Raw genomic sequence first — 22,395 nt, 5'->3', positions numbered from 1 at the left:
ACATTGTACTAAGCAATTGTTGGCTCATTAGTTTGTGATTCACATGCACTAAAATTCACCAGAATGCAGGAAATTAAGTCTTTGTAACAAAAAAATTCCTGGTGGGGGACCCCCAGACCCCCCGCTTAAAAAGTGGCCTGATTGGGGCTATATTTCGCGCTATATCTCCCGGTATGAATTATTTCCCCAGTCCGGCCCTGGGCGGGACAAAGGCAAAGAAGGGGACAAAGGCGGCGGTGGGACAAGGAAGAAACACAGGGGAAGGAGGAGCGGAATCAGAATTAGGCAAAAAAGTTCTGCTTACCGACCGGCCATTCTATCCATTTTACTGGCAAATGTACGTTCACTGGAAAATAAGATGGACGATCTTTGGGCGAGGGTTCGATTCCAGCAAGAGGTGAGAGACTGTAACATCATGTGCTTCACGGAGACATGGCTGAAACCAGCGACTCCGGATCACCGCGTCTCTCCTTCGGACTCCTTCTCCGTCTTCCGAGCGGATCGTACAGTAGCCTCCGGTAAGAGCTCTGGAGGAGGTGTCTGTCTCCTCACAAACAGCGGCTGGGTAAGCCCAAAGGAGATTAAGATACTCTCCAGCTCATGCTCCCCGGACCTGGAACATCTGTCCATTCAATGTCGACCGTTTCATCTCCCCGAGAATTCACCGCCATTATCATGACGCCGGTGTACATCCCTCCACAAGAGAATACCGCCAGGGCCCTGGCGGAGCTACAGGGGCATCTCAACATCCACCAGATCAAACATCCGGATGCAGCCATGATAGTAGCCGGCGATTTCAATCAGGCGAAGAAAGTGATGCCAACCTTTTTTCAGCACATCGCTTGCTCCACCAGGGGAGGAAATACGCTGGATGATCGCTACACCCCGTTCAGAGCCGGGTACAAGGCAATACCGGCTCCGCCATTAGCGGGAGCCACAAGCACATCGGATCACGACTCCATCTTGCTCATTCCTGCTTACAGGCAGAGATCACGTGACGCTGTCGTGTCACGTGAGGTAAAGATGTGGTCCGACGAATCAGAGGCAGCGCTACAGGACGAACTTGATGACGTCGACTGGGGTATGTTTCAGTCTAGCTCCAGCGGCGTTAGCAAGTTCACGGATGCTGTTAGCTTTATAGCAACACTAGCTGATAATATTGTCCCCACAAAGAAGGTGCGGGTTTTCCCAAACCAGAAACCGTGGGTTGACAGTACTATCCGAGCGGCTCTGAAAACTTGCACCACTGCTTACAACCTGGGCAGAGAGTCAGGAAACATGGTATAAGGCTACAGTCTATACTCTGCTCAAGGTTGTAAAGCTTGCTAAGAGGTCATACGCTGACAAGATGGAGGCACAAATGGCACAGAATGACACAAGAGGCTTATGGCGAGGGCTACGGACGATAACTGACTACAAAGTCAGTGCCCCCTCAATGGGGAGTGCTGACGCCTCTATCGCAGACCAGCTCAACTCCTTTTACGCTCGGTTTGGTGCAGACAGTAGCGACGCTAGCTCACCGGCTAACGACGCCACTGACGCGCCGGCCGTCGTGGAGGGGGGGGCATCCGCGGGGGGGCGGGGGCACTCTCATTGACGGAACACAGTTTGAGAAGAGCATTTATGCGGGTGAACACCAGAAAGGCAGCTGGCCCAGATGGGATAACAGGACGTATACTTAAGTCCTGTGCTAACCAGCTATCCCCAGTGTTCACCACCATATTTAATCTATCCCTGGCGGAATCCGTGTTCCCTGCCTGTTTCAAGGTGTCTACTATAATCCCGGTACCAAAGAAATCCTCCCCAACAGGTCTTAATGACTACAGACCGGTGGCACTCACCTCTGTGGCCATGAAATGTTTTGAGAGGCTGGTCAAGGATTACATTTGTGCCTCCCTCCCCAGCGATATGGACCCTATGCAATTTGCATACAGGCCAAACAGGTCCACTGACGATGCGGTCTCCCAAGTACTGCACAGCACCCTCTCTCACCTAGACTGTCAGAAGGGGGGCTATGTGAGACTGTTGTTCATTGACTATAGCTCAGCGTTCAACACCATAGTCCCTGTAGGCGCCGTAATGAAGGTCTGAGTATTCTCATTCAGTATTATATTTATGTTGCATTATTAGTTGTACTGTCACTTTAGGTGGTGGGCGTGCTCACGGGGGTGTGGCGCTAATGGGAGTGTTCTTATAATAATAATAATCTTCATTTATATAGCACCTTTCATACACTGAGTGCAGCTCAAAGTGCTTAACAGTGACACGTCTTCTTTAAACAAGTCAAGAAGAAAAAAAAACACAGTAACACAGTAAGTCAATAAAAAACAAGAATACCATAAGGTCCATAAGCTCAAAATAAATGCATGCATGCATTGCATTATGTAGTTTCATTCACCTTTTCATGTTGTTGACAGTTCACGGAGAGAAGGGGTGAGAGTTAGGAGCACATATTTTCTTTTGACCGCAAGAGCGCAAGAACGCATCAGTATCAGTATATTAGTGTATGTAAATAAGTGTATTTTGTTTGTCTCATGAAGCGAAAGAATAAAAGCCTCAAAAGTATTTCCTGGACGTGGAACGGAGTTATTTCACGATGCGCGTCAATTGTTTGAACTCCTCTACTCAGCCCCTCGGCACTACCTGTCTATGACAGTCTACTGCCGCAACAGTCCCCACCAGACTGGTGGACAAGCTGATCGAGCTGGGTCTGAGCTCCGCTCTGAGCGCCTGGATACTGGATTTTCTGAGTGAAAGGCCCCAGGTGGTCAGGGTGGGGGGTCAGACCTCCAACACAATCACCCTGAGTATCGGGTCCCCCCAGGGCTGTGTCCTGAGCCCCCTGCTGTATTCACTATACACTAGGGGTGTAAAGGTATGCGTATCCGTACCGTACCGAACAGTTTCAGTGTGTACCATACCGTACCGAACGGCTGTGTGTAGTGTACCGAACGAATACAACGGTATGTTAACCACTAACGACCCCCCACCGGGGGCTGTTTTTTTCACAATCTAATATAATTATTATTATTTAAAAAGAAATGTACAAGTCGATTATTAATTTCAATATAGAATATTCATTGACAGCCCTACAAGTACAATTAGTTACTGCACACTACTTTCCCCCACTGTACTGAAAACCCGTACCGAACCGTGACTTCAAAACCGAGGTACGTAGTTACGTACCGTACCGTGGTTTTTGTGTACCGTTACACCCCTACTATACACACATGATTGTGTGGCCAAGTTCAGCTCCAACTCCATAGTGAAGTTTGTGGACGACACAGTGGTGGTGGGGCTGATCTCTGACAACGACGAGAAGGCCTATCGGGAGGAGGTTGAGGTACTGGAACGCTGGTGCCAGGACAACAGCCTGCTCCTGAACATTGATAAAACCAAGGAGCTGATCGTGGATTTTAGGACAACACAGCAGGGGGGGGACACACCACTGAGGATAAACTGGGCTACAGTGGACAGGGTGATCAGCTTCAAGTACCTGGGGGTCCACATCTCAGAGGATCTGACATGGACAACACACATAGACTCAGTCGTAAAGAAGGCGAAGCAGCGCCTCTACCACCTAAGACAGTTAAGGAAGTTCAGAGTATCGGGGAAGATACTCCAGTCCTTCTACTCCGGAGCTGTAGAGAGTATCTTGACTGGAAACATCACTGCCTGGTATGGAAACAGCACGGCACAGGACAAGAAGGCCCTACAGAGAGTGGTACGCTCAGCTGAGCGTACTACGGGTATTGCACTACCACCCCTGCAGGTCTTATATAACAAGAGGTGCAAATCCAGAGCGTGCAGAATAATGAAAGACCCTCACCACCCCAACAACAGCCTGTTCAAGCTGCTGCGGTCAAGCAAACGCCTGCGAACACCAGCAACTAGGACAGAGAGACTTCGGCTCAGCTTCTTCCCCCAGGCCATCAGTCTTGAACACTGAACTCTCCACACACAAGCACACATGAGCACACACACAACACACACTGTATACGCTCACACACTAGCAGTCACTTTAACATGAACACACACACACACACATGCTGCACCCGCTCACACTCATGGTCACTTTACACAATGAAAGGATTTTTTTTTGGAATTCGAAGCTTCGGGGCCGAGATTCGATGTTAATTCGAAGCTTCGAGAGAGAAAAAAATAATAATAATTATATATATATGTTGTGGGACTTGTACAGCACTTTGTTCAACTTTGTCAGTGCTGTAAAGTTTAAACCTTTTTAAATCTTAGACAAACAAAACACTTTGCTTTCATGAAATATTGTAAGCCGTCATTTGAGGCTTTATAAAAGCAGCACAATGAACACAAATCTGTCAGTGCAGAGTCCGACCTCATCTTAAATAACAAACAGCATTGCTTGTTGTAGTTAACAAAGAGAGGCAGAGTTGATTTTGCACACAAAAATATATATATATTTTTTAAATAATCAAATTTTATTTTCATATTCGAATCCCATGCCCATCGAACGAAGCTTCGAAGCTTCGAAGTATTTAAGACAGCCCAAAGGTCACTTTAAAAACAAGAACGGGAGTGGTTCTTGTATAGTAAACAGATGGATAGCAAGCTAGCATAAGGACACATAGTATAACTGTAGATGTATAGTATAGCATTGTATAGTAGTGTACATAAGACCCAGTGCCTCATCCGTAGCTAACAGTGTATTGCACTATCACAGGACCTAGCATGTCTTACCATGCTTTTGTAAAACTAAACTAAAATAAATGTCTTTATTCTTATTACTTGTATTATTGCACAAATGTCGCATTCTCATCCTATTGGATTCTTATTATTGTACAATCGTTGCCGGCAAGACCCCCCGCATGCGCCTTGTGAGTTGACAGTGACCATTCTAACCAAGCCTTCAATCACTCCCTTTCGTGGCACTCCACAGAGACAGAGAGCTAACGCGTTAACTAGGCTAATTAGCATGGTTTGCCCGGAAAGTAACGTTAGCTACAGCTTCGTTAGCTACATATCTAGTAGGGCTGGGTGATTAATCGATATTATTGATCATTCGAATGAATGATTTGGGACGATTTTGAAAAACTAAAATCGATTTAATTATTATTATTTTTTTAAGTCACCTTTTATTTTAGAAAAAGTGATGTTTGGTGAAAGTTAGATTTGCACTTTATTAATCCCAATAGGGAAATTCATTCATTCAAGAGGCACCTTTTATTTGTTTTAAGTGAAGTTTGGTGAAAAAGCAGGTTATTGCACTATTAATCCCAATAGGGACATTCATCTTTGTTTGATCAAGAGTAACCTTTTATATTATATATATTATTATAAAAATATTTTTAAGTGAAGATTGGTGAAAGTTATGTTTGCACTTCAATCCCAATAGGGACATTCATATTGGTTTGATACTTTTTTGTGTCAAAAAAAAAAAAACGTCTTTTTCCCTTTTTTTTATAGCTCTCACGAGAAAAAAATCGATTCAAATTGTAAATCGGATTTAAAAAATAATAATCAGGGATTTTATTTTTAGGCCATATCGCCCAGCCCTAATATCTAGTAAGCTATACAAAAAGAAAGTTTAATGTGACTGATAGTGAGCTAGAATCGGAATATTCCACCCATAAATAGCCAATGTCAAGTGGAGATTTATCCGACGTTTTTCCCAATATATTTATCATTATTATCCTTCATTATTATCATGAGTAACATTTATTGTATATATTTATTGCATGAGTTAATTATTATCTGGTGCCGCCTAGTGGACGCACTTTGGAGTACGTATTGCGACTCTGAGCAGGTAAGCTGTCTCTGCGCCGGCGCGTCGCGCTATTTAAGTGACACTATCAGCCTAGACTGTAAGGTGAAAAGCCCTGTGGGCGAACTCTTGACTGGCCAACGGTACGTTGCATTGTATGCGCCGTTAATATCCGCATTTCTCTTTAATTCATATATCTAGTTATTAATTAATGCCGTTTATTTCCTTTCCTTTGTATAGGTAAATAATCTGACTAACGTCTGATTGTATGCTGACTGACTAAACGCTGACTGAATGTACATGCTGACTATAGACCAACTACATGCAGACCAACTAATATCTGGCTAACTGTTACCTGGCTAAAACGTCTGGCTACACTATCAAGTACCGGTTGCTAAATTGCAACCTAACTATCAACGAACTATCATCAGAGTCGACTTGGTTGAACATTACCAAATACCATATCGACCTCTACTAACATTATCCACTAATGCTTGGATGTAAGCTGCTACTAACTATCAGCTACAAGCTAACCACTTGTTTAATTGACCACCTGGTGATTATTACAACAAGGATGAATTGGATGCTGGACATCAAAGTCCAAATAAACGAACATTCTTATAAAGTCCGAATTGTTTCAATGGTTTAAGTAAAAGTCATTTCGCCCACACCCTTCCAAGGGGGACATCTAGTTGACTCATTGACTGAGACTGCTAGATAATTGGACAATTATTTACCGAACGCGCCCGCTACGAGACGGGACGGACGGAACGCAGAAGGAAGTGCCACGTGAGATACCCCTCAACGTCAAGGTGGAACCAGGACGGAGTGGATACACACAACGGGGCACATTGGAGAGGACGCGGTCAGCTCAAGGGAAGTGAAACGTTGATGTTGACTGCTTATTGGGTTGGAATCGCCGTATTCCGCCCACATGCTGGTTGCTTGAAGTGGTGGGGTCGCCGAATTCCATCCAATGTAAATGCTTAACGCTGGCCATTAGCCAACCAATGCTAATACTGCTAGCCACCAATGCTAACGCTGTTAGCCAAAGACTGCTAACACTGCTAGCTGCAAATGCTTAACGCTAGCCATTAGCCAACCAATGCTAATACTGCTAGCCACCAATGCTAACGCTGTTAGCCAAAGACTGCTAACACTGCTAGCTGCAAATGCCTAACGCTAGCCATTAGCCAACCAATGCTAATACTGCTAGCCACCAATGCTAACGCTGTTAGCCAAAGACTGCTAACACTGCTAGCTGCAAATGCTTAACGCTAGCCATTAGCCAACCAATGCTAATACTGCTAGCCACCAATGCTAACGCTGTTAGCCAAAGACTGCTAACACTGCTAGCTGCCAATGCTTAACGCTTTCCCCCACTGTACTGAAAACCCGTACCGAACCGTGACTTCAAAACCGAGGTACGTAGTTACGTACCGTACCGTGGTTTTTGTGTACCGTTACACCCCTACTATACACACATGATTGTGTGGCCAAGTTCAGCTCCAAATCCATAGTGAAGTTTGTGGACGACACAGTGGTGGTGGGGCTGATCTCTGACAACGACGAGAAGGCCTACCGGGAGGAGGTTGAGGTACTGGAATGCTGGTGCCAGGACAACAGCCTGCTCCTGAACATTGGTAAAACCAAGGAGCTGATCGTGGATTTTAGGACAACACAGCAGGGGGGACACACACCACTGAGGATAAACTGGGCTACAGTGGACAGGGTGAGCAGCTTCAAGTACCTGGGGGTCCACATCTCAGAGGATCTGACATGGACAACACACATAGACTCAGTCGTAAAGAAGGCGAAGCAGCGCCTCTACCACCTAAGACAGTTAAGGAAGTTCAGAGTATCGGGGAAGATACTCCAGTCCTTCTACTCCGGAGCTGTAGAGAGTATCTTGACTGGAAACATCACTGCCTGGTATGGAAACAGCACGGCACAGGACAAGAAGGCCCTACAGAGAGTGGTACGCTCAGCTGAGCGTACTACGGGTATTGCACTACCACCCCTGCAGGTCTTATATAACAAGAGGTGCAAATCCAGAGCGTGCAGAATAATGAAAGACCCTCACCACCCCAACAACAGCCTGTTCAAGCTGCTGCGGTCAGGCAAACGCCTGCGAACACCAGCAACTAGGACAGAGAGACTTCGGCTCAGCTTCTTCCCCCAGGCCATCAGAGTCTTGAACACTGAACTCTCCACACACAAGCACACATGAGCACACACACAACACACACTAGCAGTCACTTTAACATGAACACACACACACACACATGCTGCACCCGCTCACACTCATGGTCACTTTACACAATGAAAGGATTTTCTTTTGGAATTCGAAGCTTCGGGGCCGAGATTCGATGTTAATTCGAAGCTTCGAGAGAGAAAAAAATAATAATAATAATTATATATATATGTTGTGGGACTTGTACAGCACTTTGTTCAACTTTGTCAGTGCTGTAAAGTTTAAACCTTTTTAAATCTTAGACAAACAAAACACTTTGCTTTCATGAAATATTGTAAGCCGTCATTTGAGGCTTTATAAAAGCAGCACAATGAACACAAATCTGTCAGTGCAGAGTCCGACCTCATCTTAAATAACAAACAGCATTGCTTGTTGTAGTTAACAAAGAGAGGCAGAGTTGATTTTGCACACAAAGATTATTTCTTTTTTTAAATAATCAAATTTTATTTTCATATTCGAATCCCATGCCCATCGAACGAAGCTTCGAAGCTTCGAAGTATTTAAGAGAGCCCAAAGGTCACTTTAAAAACAAGAACGGGAGTGGTTCTTGTATAGTAAACAGATGGATAGCAAGCTAGCATAAGGACACATAGTATAACTGTAGATGTATAGTATAGCATTGTATAGTAGTGTACATAAGACCCAGTGCCTCATCCGTAGCTAACAGTGTATTGCACTATCACAGGACCTAGCATGTCTTACCATGCTTTTGTAAAACTAAACTAAAATAAATGTCTTTATTCTTATTACTTGTATTATTGCACAAATGTCGCATTCTCATCCTATTGGATTCTTATTATTGTACAATCGTTGCCGGCAAGACCCCCCGCATTTCACTGTATATTAGTTTCTACACTCAGTATGCGCCTTGTGAGTTGACAGTGACCATTTTTTATTTTTTTTTATTGGTCTTTTTCCCCCTCCATTTTCCTCCGATTTTCTCCCATCCCAATGTTAGTCGTATGCCAATTCCCAGTCCCTTCCTGGTCGCTGCGCACTTACCCCCCACAGTCAGATCATCTGGGAGAGTGGCGGCTACCACGTGCTTCCTCCGACACACGTCCAGCCAATCACCGCTTCTTTTCACCTGGCAGCGCGGATTCTCATCGAGAGGGCGTAGCGTGTGGGAGGACCACACTATCCCCCTCAAGTCCTATCCGCGCTTAGCAGGCGCCCCGACCGAACTGTAGGAGTCGCTGTTTACAACGACCCGGACCCACCCCGCCAGCTTCTCCCACCCTCCAATACAGCCAATTGTATTGGTGCAGACGGCCAGCCAAGCTGGTGACAACCCCGGAGCTGTGAGCTGGATTCGAACAGGCGAATCCAGCTCACAGCTCCGGGGTTGGTGACGAACGCAATCTCCGCTCGGCCACCTAACCGCCACGACAGTGACCATTCTAACCAAGCCTTCAATCACTCCCTTTCGTGGCACTCCACAGAGACAGAGAGCTAACGCGTTAACTAGGCTAATTAGCATGATTTGCCCGGAAAGTAACGTTAGCTACAGCTTCGTTAGCTACATATCTAGTAGGGCTGGGTGATTAATCGATATTATTGATCATTCGAATGAATGATTTGGGACGATTTTGAAAAACTAAAATCGATTTTTTTTTAATTTTTTTTAACAGTCACCTTTTATTTTAGAAAAAGTGATGTTTGGTGAAAGTTAGATTTGCACTTTATTAATCCCAATAGGGAAATTCATTCATTCAAGAGGCACCTTTTATTTGTTTTAAGTGAAGTTTGGTGAAAAAGCAGGTTATTGCACTATTAATCCCAATAGGGACATTCATCTTTGTTTGATCAAGAGTAACCTTTTATATTATATATATTATTATAAAAATATTTTTAAGTGAAGATTGGTGAAAGTTATGTTTGCACTTCAATCCCAATAGGGACATTCATCTTGGTTTGATACTTTTTTGTGTCAAAAAAGTTTTTCCCTTTTTTTATAGCTCTCACGAGAAAAAAAATCGATTCAAATTGTAAATCGGATTTAAAAAATAATAATCAGGGATTTTATTTTTAGGCCATATCGCCCAGCCCTAATATCTAGTAAGCTATACAAAAATAATTTTAATGTGACTGATAGTGAGCTAGAATCGGAATATTCCACCAATAAATAGCCAATGTCAAGTGGAGATTTATCCGACGTTTTTCCCAATATATTTATCATTATTATCCTTCATTATTATCATGAGTAACATTTATTGTATACATTTATTGCATGAGTTAATTATTATCTGGTGCCGCCTAGTGGACGCACTTTGGAGTACGTATTGCGACTCTGAGCAGGTAAGCTGTTTCTGCGCCGGCGCGTCGCGCTATTTAAGTGACACTATCAGCCTAGACTGTAAGGTGAAAAGCCCTGTGGGCGAACTCTTGACTGGCCAACGGTACGTTGCATTGTATGCGCCGTTAATATCCGCATTTCTCTTTAATTCATATATCTAGTTATTAATTAATGCCGTTTATTTCCTTTCCTTTGTATAGGTAAATAATCTGACTAACGTCTGATTGTATGCTGACTGACTAAACGCTGACTGAATGTACATGCTGACTAGGGGTGCACCGATATATCGGTCGGGTATCGGTATCGGCCGATAAGTGCCTTGTTGACTGCTATCGGCCTATCGGCCGATAAGCTCAAATGTGCCGATAGCAGTCGCCGATAAATACCCATCAATTTGTGTAGCGTCAAAAGGCAAAAAAAAAAAGTTCACTCGCGCGATCTACCTGCACAACGCCCGCCGTCCCCCACACACACACACACACAATCTACTGCATCAAAGTAACTACTTATGATTAACAAGGCATTCGTTTTGTGGCATTAGCGTTATATAGTTAGTGTTACACGGACAATAACATCAGCATATTATTATTACCCATAGCAGCAAGGCATTACTCCGAGTCCGTTCATTAGCTCGGTTCCATTCCGTTGCTCATTCCGTACCCAACTACACATTCTGCAATCTGTTAATAAAGTTTTCAACCAGACAAATGTATAGAAAGGCTTTGTTTTATTATAACATTTGTTGCAGTAAAATCATTATGTCTCATTTGGTCATGCGTGGAGCGCCGGTCGGCGGGCCGGGCAGCTAACGTAGCTACGTTATTAGCTATTAGATGCAAGACTAACGTTACTGGTGAAAATGTGATTTGCGTTGGAATACTCCTTTGTCAACTTGCTGTACTTTGCTTGCAGGTCTGCAGTCATTATTGCTGCATTATGAATAGCCGCAACTTTAGCCAAGGTAACGTTATGGCTAAACCTTTAACAATAGTTAACGCTAGCTTTCGGTTAGCTGTTCAATGCTATTAATAACACAACTCCCCGTCAACACCCTCTCTCGGGAAGATGGCATTTAAGAAAGTATCTGCTGTTAAAATGAAGTGTTACACGTTCAATAACAAGCATATTATTTACCCGAAGATAGCAGTAAACAAGGCATTACTCCGTTAGTACGTTCATAGCTCGGTTCCATTCCGTTGCTCATTCCGTACCCAACTACACATTCTGCAATCTGTTAATAAAGTTTTCAACCAGACAAATGTATAGAAAGGCTTTGTTTTATTATAACATTTGTTGCAGTAAAATCATTATGTCTCATTTGGTCATGCGTGGAGCGCCGGTCGGCGGGCCGAGCAGCTAACGTAGCTAAGTGTGTTCTGCTCTCGCAAACAGAATGCCCGGAAGTAGAAAAATTTATAAACGCTTGCCGATTGGTGGTAAGGACAGCAGGAGGTGGGTGCTAGCGGTCACCGGTGTGGCGTAATTGGCCGAATCGACTGTCAATCAAAATGGTTCCATTGCATTGGTTGAAAGCTCTGGTTGAGAGAATAGTATCCTGCTGCAGGCCGCAAGAATGGTTCCATTGCATTGGTTGAAAGCTCTGGTTGAGAAAATAGTATCCCTCTGCAGGCCGCAAGACGATACTGGGAGAGAGATAGTGATACCATAAACATATTTCTTGATGTTTCCTTTTTTTAAGTAAGTAAAGAGGCCTACAAATACAAACATACACATACAAATATACAGTAGTTTCATTAAAAAAAAAAAAAATTAAAAAAAAAAAAAAAAAAAAAAATTTTTACAAATACTTATATACAAATATACAAATATCGGTATCGGTATCGGCCGATAGTGTTAGTTGAACAATCGGTATCGGTATCGGCGGCCAATTTTCATATCGGTGCATCCCTAATGCTGACTATAGACCAACTACATGCAGACCAACTAATATCTGGCTAACTGTTACCTGGCTAAAACGTCTGGCTACACTATCAAGTACCGGTTGCTAAATTGCAACCTAACTATCAACGAACCATCATCAGAGTCGACTTGGTTGAACATTACCAAATACCATATCGACCTCTACTAACATTATCCACTAATGCTTGGATGTAAGCTGCTACTAACTATCAGCTACAAGCTAACCACTTGTTTAATTGACCACCTGGTGATTATTACAACAAGGATGAATTGGATGCTGGACATCAAAGTCCAAATAAACGAACATTCTTATAAAGTCCGAATTGTTTCAATGGTTTAAGTAAAAGTAATTTCGCCCACACCCTTCCAAGGGGGACATCTAGTTGACTCATTGACTGAGACTGCTAGATAATTGGACATCAAGTATAAATAACATAACGTTTTGACGTTAGCCAGCTAGCTAGTAGTACGGTGATATGTTGCCAATTGATTTAGGTCGAATAACATTAGCGAGATTGGCCTACGTTCCGTTACATATTCATAATCATGAAAGTGTAGTGCCGAAGGATAATATAGGATAGACAACGCTAAACATGTATTTTTTAGACTTATATCTAGAGGGCTCATTTGTCTCTTTCGAAGATCTCCAAGCTAAGTTTAACTTACCCCATTCTCACCTATTCCGCTATCTTCAGGCCCATGACTACGCTCGTACCCATCTTGTACCTTTTCCTCAGTCCCCAACAGGTTCAGTGGTGAACAAAATACTCTCTCTTCCCAAGGCACAAGGCGGGATCTATACCCTATACGATCTCATATCTTCACTGGAAGTGTTCTCACTTGCAGGGGTTAGAGGTAAATGGGAAGCGGAGCTTGAGCTCGACCTGGCTGATGGACAGTGGGACGAGGCAGTCTTTAGGGTCAATAACACATCATTGTGTGCTCGTCTAAGTTTAATTCAGTTTAAGATCTTGCACAGGGTCCACTTTACAAAAGCTAGACTTAACAACCTTTTTCCAGACACACCCGATATCTGTGACAGGTGTGGCCTGTCACCAGCCAATCACACCCATATGTTCTTCTCCTGCCCCAAGCTGGCTGAGTTCTGGTCTTGTTTTTTCGATACGCTAGGCAAAGCCCTAAACATCAACCTAGAGCCATGCCCCTTGGTAGCCATCTTTGGGGTGCCCCTTACACCTGCTGGTTTCTCCAGGAAGGAACTAGATGTCATAGCTTTCGCTTCACTCATAGCCCATAGACGTATCCTCCTGCAGTGGAAAAGCCCAAGCTCACCGTCCACCACCTCCTGGCTCAAGGACTTGATGTCATATCTTTCATCGGAAAAGGTAAAGTACTCTCTAAGAGGCTCAATTGCCTATTTTTATGACAGATGGCAACCTCTAATCACATTCACAAACACTCTCACATCCCTTGACCCTGACTGATCCTAGAGAAATACTGATCCTAAAGAAATACTTCTTCTCTGAGGTGAGCACCTTAGATACCCTGTTGTAAACTCCGCCCCACTGTATATTCTATCCTGGTTATTTATTATTATCATCACCATTATTATTTTTATTTTTAATTTCACTTATTATCATTATATATATATTTTTTGCTTTCTTTTTGCCTGTTTTCGACTTTGTTTAGTTCTTGTCTTTATTGTTTTTCGTCGTCCCTGTTCAATTTCAGTCCTGTCCGTGTCTCGTCATGTCCCATAAAAGCAAAAAAAGAAACATGGTGATATGTTATACATTGATAACTAACTTTTGCTTCTCTGTACCACCTATGTTTCACCAATAAAAGATATATATATATAAAAAAAAAACATGTATTAACACTTTGATTGCCAGGCTTAAATTCAGAATAAACCATCCCACGCCAGCTCTATTTATCTATGGGGATGTTTACCTTCTTTGCAGGGCTATAACTTTTTAAATTGTATTGCTAAATTGACATTACTATGGCCCATTCAACGTCCTATATCTATTGTTCAGGGTGTAGCAACGTTATACTTTTTCATTCACATATTCATACTAAAATACAGTCTAAAGTATAAGTATGTTTTTATCATTTTCTGCAGCTTTCTCCAGAACGTGATTTATAGCCCCAAATGCATTATATTGATGATGAAATACAGTTTGATAGGAATCTGCGCGAGATAAAAAATGTCAAATGGACGTGCTTCTAGAAGTTACTACTGATCATCTGATGTTGACCGGATGGGGGGGGTCGTTTATAATTCCGTGGCCAACGTTAGATGATTCATCTAGTGTGGGTGATATGATCATTAGAGCAGTTAGTATCGAACACGTTAAAAAATAACGCTGAATCTTACCGTAGCTTCCTCATAGCGTTGGGCGATGAGCGTGGAACAGAAATATTCCTATTATGGGATGTAGAAATATGCGATCCATTTCCAGGTTGTATAATAGTTAGAGCTGGGCCGTTAAAGTTACTATACTTCTGGTCATTATTTGGGTAGAACACACATATTTTGAATGCCTTCGGCAGGTTTTTTTCTTTTTTTTTAGCCATTTTAATCTAGATTAATCTAGATTAAATCCAGGATTGCAGATTAATCTAGATTAAAAAAATAATCTATGCCCACCTCTAATAATAGTATATACGTCCAAATCATGTTGTTTATCAAGTAATTGGTAACGGATTGCTATCCGTTGTGTCTAGCTCGAGTCCTGGGACTATTACCGAGTGATCGGACCCAATTGAAATGAGCACCAGCTTCCATTTCCTGTTTCTGCTCTGGGCGATCCGCCGATCGGCCACCAGATGGCGCTCTTGAACCGTTGGAGAGTTGAGAGGGGCTCAACAGTAGATCTCAAGTCTCCGGGGGAGAAATATGATTTCGATCACAGATTTTTGAAATATTGATATCAAAGACGTGGTCCAGCGTCTTTGGCAGAAGGAGCATGGCGGGGAAAGACGTGGTCCAGCGTTTTTGGCGATTAAAGTGTTAAATAGGGATGCCCCGATCACGTTTTTTGCCACCGATACCGATCACCGATCGTCGTGAGCCATACCGGCCGATACCGATACTGATCGTTTTTGATTAAAAGAAATTACATTTTATTTTATATAATTTAAAAAAAAAAAATTTATAAAATATATATATTATATAATTAGACTTGTACTTGTATTATCTGCGAGACATCGCCACCACGCAACAAGCTCCACTGTCTGTGTGTACTCGAGTAGCCTCCAGCTACGGCCAGGATTCTCCGGAGCTGCACCTGGACCCTATTGGTATAACGTTACTTAACTGTGCTCAGCAAGCCCTCAGCTCGAATACGCATCAAATCAGTGTTATAAGACATTGATATCAGGAGCTATCTGTAGCTACTGCTAGCCGGATATATAACGTTAATACAACGCCTCAGTGAATTATTTAGTTCAATGGGACATTTCGTTTTGAACAGTGAACTAACTTGCGCTAACATGAGCTAACAGCTAACACCTAACAGACCTCATACACGTCTCTACTATACTTGCTGGAGCGTTTGTTGATGTCAGGAGCTATCGGTAGCTGGCCGGCTAGATACCGTTCGGTTAGACAATGCCTCATCATGTATTAAACTAAAAGTGAATAGTTGACTGGGTCATTTTGTAACGGTAGCTAAGCTAACGTTAGCTCAGGGAGACGCCGTCCTCCCGTGTCCCGTCCCACTAGACTACTAGACCCGTGTTTACATGCGTGCTGGAGGGATGAGCAGACGCCGCCCCACCCGGTGTCCGAGACAGAACTCAGCGACAGCGAGTGAGACCGGTTTTGACGATCGGCGAAAATAAAGCATTATCACCGATCACCGATCGCATATTTATACTGATTATCGGCCGATAACGATCGGTGGCCGATCGATCGGGGCATCCCTAGTGTTAAACATCAACTCAACGTCAACACTCTGTTGACGTTGAGCTAGTTTGCCCGACAGGAACATAAACAAACAATATGGTCCATGCGGAACCCTTATCCCCAACACATAGTTCCGTGTGTGAATTATGTTGCGCCACCACAAAAGATGAATTGTTTAAATGTATGTTTAATCCAGTAAGAATAGTACTAGGCTATATAACACACATCTGTGCCTGAAGAAGTCCACTATTATCCCTGTACCCAAAAAATCCAAGCCTGCTTGCCTCAACGACTACCGCCCTGTAGCTCTCACCTCCATAGCCATGAAGTGCTTTGAGAAGCTAGTAAAGGGCTACATCTGCTCCTCACTCCCCATCAACATGGACCCCCTGCAATTTGCATACCGCCCCAACAGGTCCATGGAGGACGCCATAGCCCATGTGCTGCACACAGCAGCATCACACCTGGACAAGAGGCAGGGGAACTATGTGAGAATGCTATTCATCGACTACAGCTCGGCATTCAATACCATAGTCCCCTCCATACTCATAGCCAAGCTCAGGGACCTGGGCTTGAACTATGACCTCTGCCAGTGGGTCTTGGACTTCCTGACTGGCAGACCCCAGGTGGTGAGAGCAGGCAACTGCACCTCCTCATCCATCACCCTCAACATAGGGGCCCCCCAGGGCTGTGTTCTGAGTCCCCTCCTCTACTCCCTGTACACACACGACTGTGTGGCTCAGCGGAGTAGCAATACAATCATCAAATTTGCTGACGACACAGTGGTGGTGGGCCTGATCTCTGCCAACGACGAGAGGGCCTACCTGGAAGAGGTCAAGGTCCTGGCGGGATGGTGCCAGGAAAACAGCCTCTCCCTGAACGTCAGCAAAACAAAGGAGATGATTGTGGACTTCAGGAGGTCGGGGGTCAAGGACTACAGCCCCCTCAGCATCGACGGGGCACCGGTTGAGAGAGTCAACAGCTTTAAGTACCTCGGAGCCTACATATCCGAGGACTTGACATGGACCACACACATTGACAGTGTTGTGAAGAAGGCACGACAACGCCTCTACTTCCTCAGGCGCCTAAGGAAGTTCCAAGTCAGTCAGAAGATCCTTAAGAACTTCTACTCATGTACAATAGAGAGCATCTTGACCGGCAACATCACCTCCTGGTTTGGGAATAGCACTGCACAAGACCGAAGCAGACTACAAAGAGTGACACGTTCAGCCGAACGCACAATTGGAGGGGGGCTCCCCACCCTCCAGAACATTTACAACAAGCGTTGCAAGGGCAAGGCTAAGAGAATCATTAAAGACTCCAGTCACCCAAACAACTGCCTCTTTGAACTGCTGCGGTCAGGCAAGCGATACCGGAGTCTCAAGGCGAGCACAGAAAGACTCAGAAGAAGCTTCTATCCCCAGGCCATCAGGCTGCTAAACGAACAATGAATGAACACTACACAACAACAACCACCATAGATCCTCCCCTACACAACAACAACCACCAAACGCACATAGCACACACATCCACACGCACACACTCACTTTAAACAAACACACTGTAGCACCCACTCCACACACTTTATAGCACACACCCACTTTAAACAAACACACTGTAGCACCCACTCCCCACACTTTATATTTATTGACGAAGGATTGCACTACAACTCGTACACCTTACTGTAAATTGTACCTAAATTGTACCTCATCCCATTTCTGCTTTGCACTATATAGTACTGTACATTAGTACACTGCATAGTATTGTATATTATATGGTAACTCAGAACATTGTACATATGTCTATACCGAACACTGTGACCTCATTTTCTTCTTCTAAACTACATGCTATACTATGTTATTTGATACTATCTTGTCTAGCACAGTCTCTGGAGCGTAACAGTAAGAAGCATTTTGTATGAAAGTATTCTGTACTTCTGTATGACAACTATTAAAGAAACTTGAAACTTGAAGTAGATTACATTAACAAAACGTATTGCCCTTTCGACATGTAGCCTCCATATTCATGATCATGAACGTTTATTTGGAAGTATTTTTTATTCTGTACTTAGTTTGAAAGTGGTCAGACAGTTCACTCTGTGTATAATACAGTCTTCACACATTCTTAAATAACGCTTACAGAAAAGCTGATGTGCGTGTTTGTGCACTGTAATAAAAGATGTTTTGTTTAAATAAAAAAAAAGATTATGTACCGAATACCGTGATATACTATGAAACCGTGGTATTTTCGCCAAAGGTTATCGTACCCTCAAAATGTCATACCGGCACATGCCTAGTCTACACTACAGGCTACACTACTATGTCTACACTATACTATAGTTTAAGGCTAGTTCCACTGTTTTACTGCATTACAGTAGTTATAGTCGTTTCTATCAATAAAAAAAATCTATTACATATATATTGTTGGTGCTCCTTACATTTTGGTGGGTGGTCCTACATTTTTGCTGGTGCTCCAAACTTTTTGAAGTTGGGAGCACCAGTGCTACAGAGTAAAAAAGTTTATTTCGAGCCCTGCCTATACACACACATAAGTTAAAACCACAGAGACACAAAGGTACTAGTATTTAACCAACACACCAAATGTACATATTTCCTATTCATCTGATGTTTTTAAATGTTTTTAAAAAGTACCACATCCTACCTGAGAGTCTCCAGTCTCCAGTGTGGATCCTCCAGACCAGCAGAGAGCACCTTCACTCCTGAGTCTCCTGTGTGATTGTAGCTCAGATCCAGCTCTCTCAGTTGGGAGGGGTTGGAGCTGAGAGCTGAGACCAGAGAAGCACAGCCTTCCTCTGTGACCAGACAGCCTGCCAGCCTACACACACACATTCAGATACACAGGTACTAATTATTCAACCAACACACCAAATGTACATATTTCTTTTTAATCTGATGTTTTTAAAATATGTTTTAAATGGTTGTCTGTTGAACTGGTCCAGGAACACTGACCTGAGAGTCTGCAGTCTACAGTGTGGACTCCCCAGTCCAGCAGAGAGCAGCTTCACTCCTGAATCCTGCAGGTCGTTGTTACTCAGGTCCAGCTCTCTCAGGCTGGAGGACTTGGAGCTGAAAGCTGATGATAACTCCTTACAGCATTTCACTGTGAGGCTGTTTTGCTTAAACCTGAAGAAGATTAATAGAACAGTAGAGAATATAATAGAATATGGCTACAAATATGACGAGGAAGAACACAGACCAGAGAGAACAGCATAAATCTTCCATATAATATAATCATATAAGATCAACATGGAATAGAACAGTTTAAACGGACCTGAGAGTCTCCAGTCTACAGTGTGGACGCCCCAGTCCAGCAGAGCAGAGCAGGTTCACTCCTGAATCCTGCAGGTCGTTGTTACTCAGGTCCAGCTCTCTCAGGCTGGAGGACTTGGAGCCGAGAACTGAGGCCAGAGCTTCACAGCATCTCTCTGAGAGGTTACAGTCACCAAGTCTGGATATGCAATAGATACAATTAATTGTTGAAAAGTGGTGTATTATTTCTTAATACATAATAATAATAATAGTAATAATAAGAATAAGCATTAAGAGAATACAATGTATTAACATATAAATGTACCCACAGAGATATAGTAGAGGCGTTGACCACTGGCAGCAGCCTCAGAAGAGCCTCCTCTGAAGCAGAGTATTTCTTCAGCTCAAACACGTCCAGCTCCTCTTCTGATGTCAGCAACACAAAGACCAGAGCTGACACCTGAGTAGGGGAGAGTTCTTCAGTGGAGAGCCTTCCTGAGCTGAGGTACTGTTGGATCTCTTTCACCAGAGAGTAGTCATTCAGTTCATTGGTCTCCAGTGAGAGACCCAGCAGGAAGCGGAGGAACAGGTCCAGGTGTCCATTCTCCCTCTCCCCCAAAGCCTTCATAGCAGATGTGTCTGTTACCAGCTTCGACCACCAGGAGGTTGACTCTGGTTCAGACAGTAGATTGACACCACTGTTCATGAATGAGAGAAAGACATGAAGAGCAGCTAGAAACTGCTGAATGCTCAGATGGACAAAGCTGAACACCTTCTCCTGGTGCAGCCCACGCTCTTCTCTGTAGAGCCGTGTGAACACTCCTGAGTACACCGAGGCTGCTCTGACATCAATGCCACACTCTGTCAGGTCTGCTTCATAGAAGGTCATGTGGCCTTTCTCCAGCTGTTCAAAAGCCAGTTTTCCCAGAGACCGAATGATCTGAGTCGGAGTGCTCTCTTCATTCCAGTGTGGATCTGTCTCAACTCTCCCATGGTACTTCTTATTCCCCTGTATGGACTTAAACACCACGAAGTGTTCGTACATCTCAGTCAGGGTCTTTGGCAGCTCTCTTCTCTTATCTGTTCTCAGTATGTTCTCCAGAACTGTAGCAGTGACCCAACAGAAGAATGGGATGTGGCACATGATGTGGAGGCTCGTTGATGTCTTGATGTGCGAGATGATTCTTTTGGCCAGCTTCTTCTCATCTGTGAATCTCTTCCTGAAGTACTCCTCCTTCTGTGGGTCAGTGAACCCCCGTACCTCTGTTACCATGTCAACACACTCAGGAGGAATCTGATTGGCTGCTGCAGGTCGGGAAGTTATCCAGATGAGAGCAGAGGGAAGCAGATGACCCTTGATTAGGTTTGTCAGCAGCACGTCCACTGAGGTTGGCTCTGTGACATCAGTCCAGACCTCATTGTGGTGGAAGTCTAGAGGAAGTCGACACTCATCCAGACCATCAAAGATGAACGCAACTGTGAATTCATCGTAGCTGCAGATTCCTGCTTGTTTGGTTTCCAAGAAGAAGTGATGAAGAAGTTCCACCAAGCTGTATTGTTTCCCCTTCAGTGGGTTCAGCTCTCTGAACTTGAATGGAAACATGAAGTGTACATGCTGGTGGGCTTTTCCTTCAGCCCAGTCCAGAGTGACCTTCTGTGTTAAGACCGTTTTACCAATGCCAGCCACTCCCTTTGTCATCACTCTTCGGTTTGCTTTATCCTGTCCAAATAAGGCTGTAAAGATGTCTTTACTTTTAATCAGCGTTTCTGGGCTCACTGGTTTCCTGGATGCTGCTTGGCTCTGTGTGACCTCATGTTCAGTGTTGACCTCTCCACTCCCTCCCCTTGAGATGTCGAGCTCCATGTACATCTGATTCAGAAGGGTTGGGTTTCCTTCTTTAGCGTTTCCCTCAAACAAACACTGGAACCTCTTCTTCAACCTAGATTTGAGTTTACGACGACACTTCACACGAAGAGTTTCTGAATGAAGATAGAAAACAGGACATCAATTAATGAATTATATGGTAGATTTGAGTGCTAAGCATTTTATACCTACATTAACTAATCTAGTTTTATCAGAATAACCACTGGAAATGTCCATGTCTAACTGGGGAATATATACATTTACCAAGAATGTTTTGAATGTATACGACTGAATTCGGTTGTTAATTGAGCGTTAATTTATCGTCATCATTAGGGCACAAGTATCTTGTGTTTTATTATAATGTATAGTGATACAGGTGTAAAGTAGGGCCCTATGGAATCCGCGATCGCAGAATCACAGAGGATTTCACAGAATTCTGAATTATCGCGGAATGGTGTGGAATTTGCTTAAATTATACATAAATCGGTTTTCATATAAATCAATCTTCACTACGACTCTAAAACGGTGACGCTGCACGGTCTACTGCATGGAGTGATGAAATGACAGCTACCAAATCCATTCCGGGATAACGGAACGCAGTAAATTAGTCTCTTTCTTTCTCTCTCGGAACGCAGTGCTCGCTCCGTAATAGTCAGACTTGCGTCTCTCTCTCTCCCTCCCTCTCTCTCAAGTAGCCAAACGTTAGTCCAAATATCCAGTTTGTTTTTATAGTGTGTGTGCAGATGAGGTCAGAGGAGTTTGATAGTATTTACTGAGGATGGCCAGATAATGTTGATATTTAAACTTAAAAAAGAATAATATTTAAACTTAAAAAATAATTATACAGAGAGAAGCTTCAGCAAGTACAAAACGCTGCTGACCCGACAAAAGAGAATCCCTCACTTGAGGAAAACACAAAGCGCCTAACCATTATGCATCACAATGGTGATGTCAGCCAGAGATGTGGAGAAGCATGAACCTTTAAAGGACATCTCTTTCAAAGAGATTACATTGGTTTTTTTCTGATTTATTTTAAACAAATTATTATTTTGTATTATTTAGTTATTGCACTGCACTGGCAGTTGAACTGCATTGAACTGAACAAAAAAAAATCATTGAACTGCACTGGCACTGCTGTACGGCAGATGTACCGTTATTAAAGTTACCGGTAGTTAAAAACA

The 22,395-nt window shown here is 43.5% G+C and overlaps 1 protein-coding gene across 1 annotated transcript in view; it reads right to left on the bottom strand.

Moving 5' to 3' along the window:
- The window catches only part of LOC311233589 (NACHT, LRR and PYD domains-containing protein 3-like), a gene marked incomplete at both ends in the record, with an annotated part of 264,968 nt that extends 242,823 nt beyond the window's left edge, over positions 1 to 22,145 (bottom strand). Inside the window, 4 exons of the mRNA XM_084320556.1 lie at positions 19,051 to 19,224; positions 19,373 to 19,549; positions 19,680 to 21,330; positions 22,118 to 22,145. Coding sequence (XP_084176682.1) covers positions 19,051 to 19,224; positions 19,373 to 19,549; positions 19,680 to 21,330; positions 22,118 to 22,145 — 2,030 coding nt within the window. The remainder of the gene's footprint in view (positions 1 to 19,050; positions 19,225 to 19,372; positions 19,550 to 19,679; positions 21,331 to 22,117) is intronic.
- Positions 22,146 to 22,395: the final 250 nt, after the last annotated feature.

The sequence above is a fragment of the Notolepis coatsorum genome (assembly GCF_963971535.1).
Source record: "Notolepis coatsorum genome assembly, chromosome: 8".
Taxonomy (NCBI): Eukaryota; Metazoa; Chordata; class Actinopteri; order Aulopiformes; family Paralepididae; genus Notolepis; species Notolepis coatsorum.
This window is presented reverse-complemented; position numbering and strand designations above follow the sequence as displayed.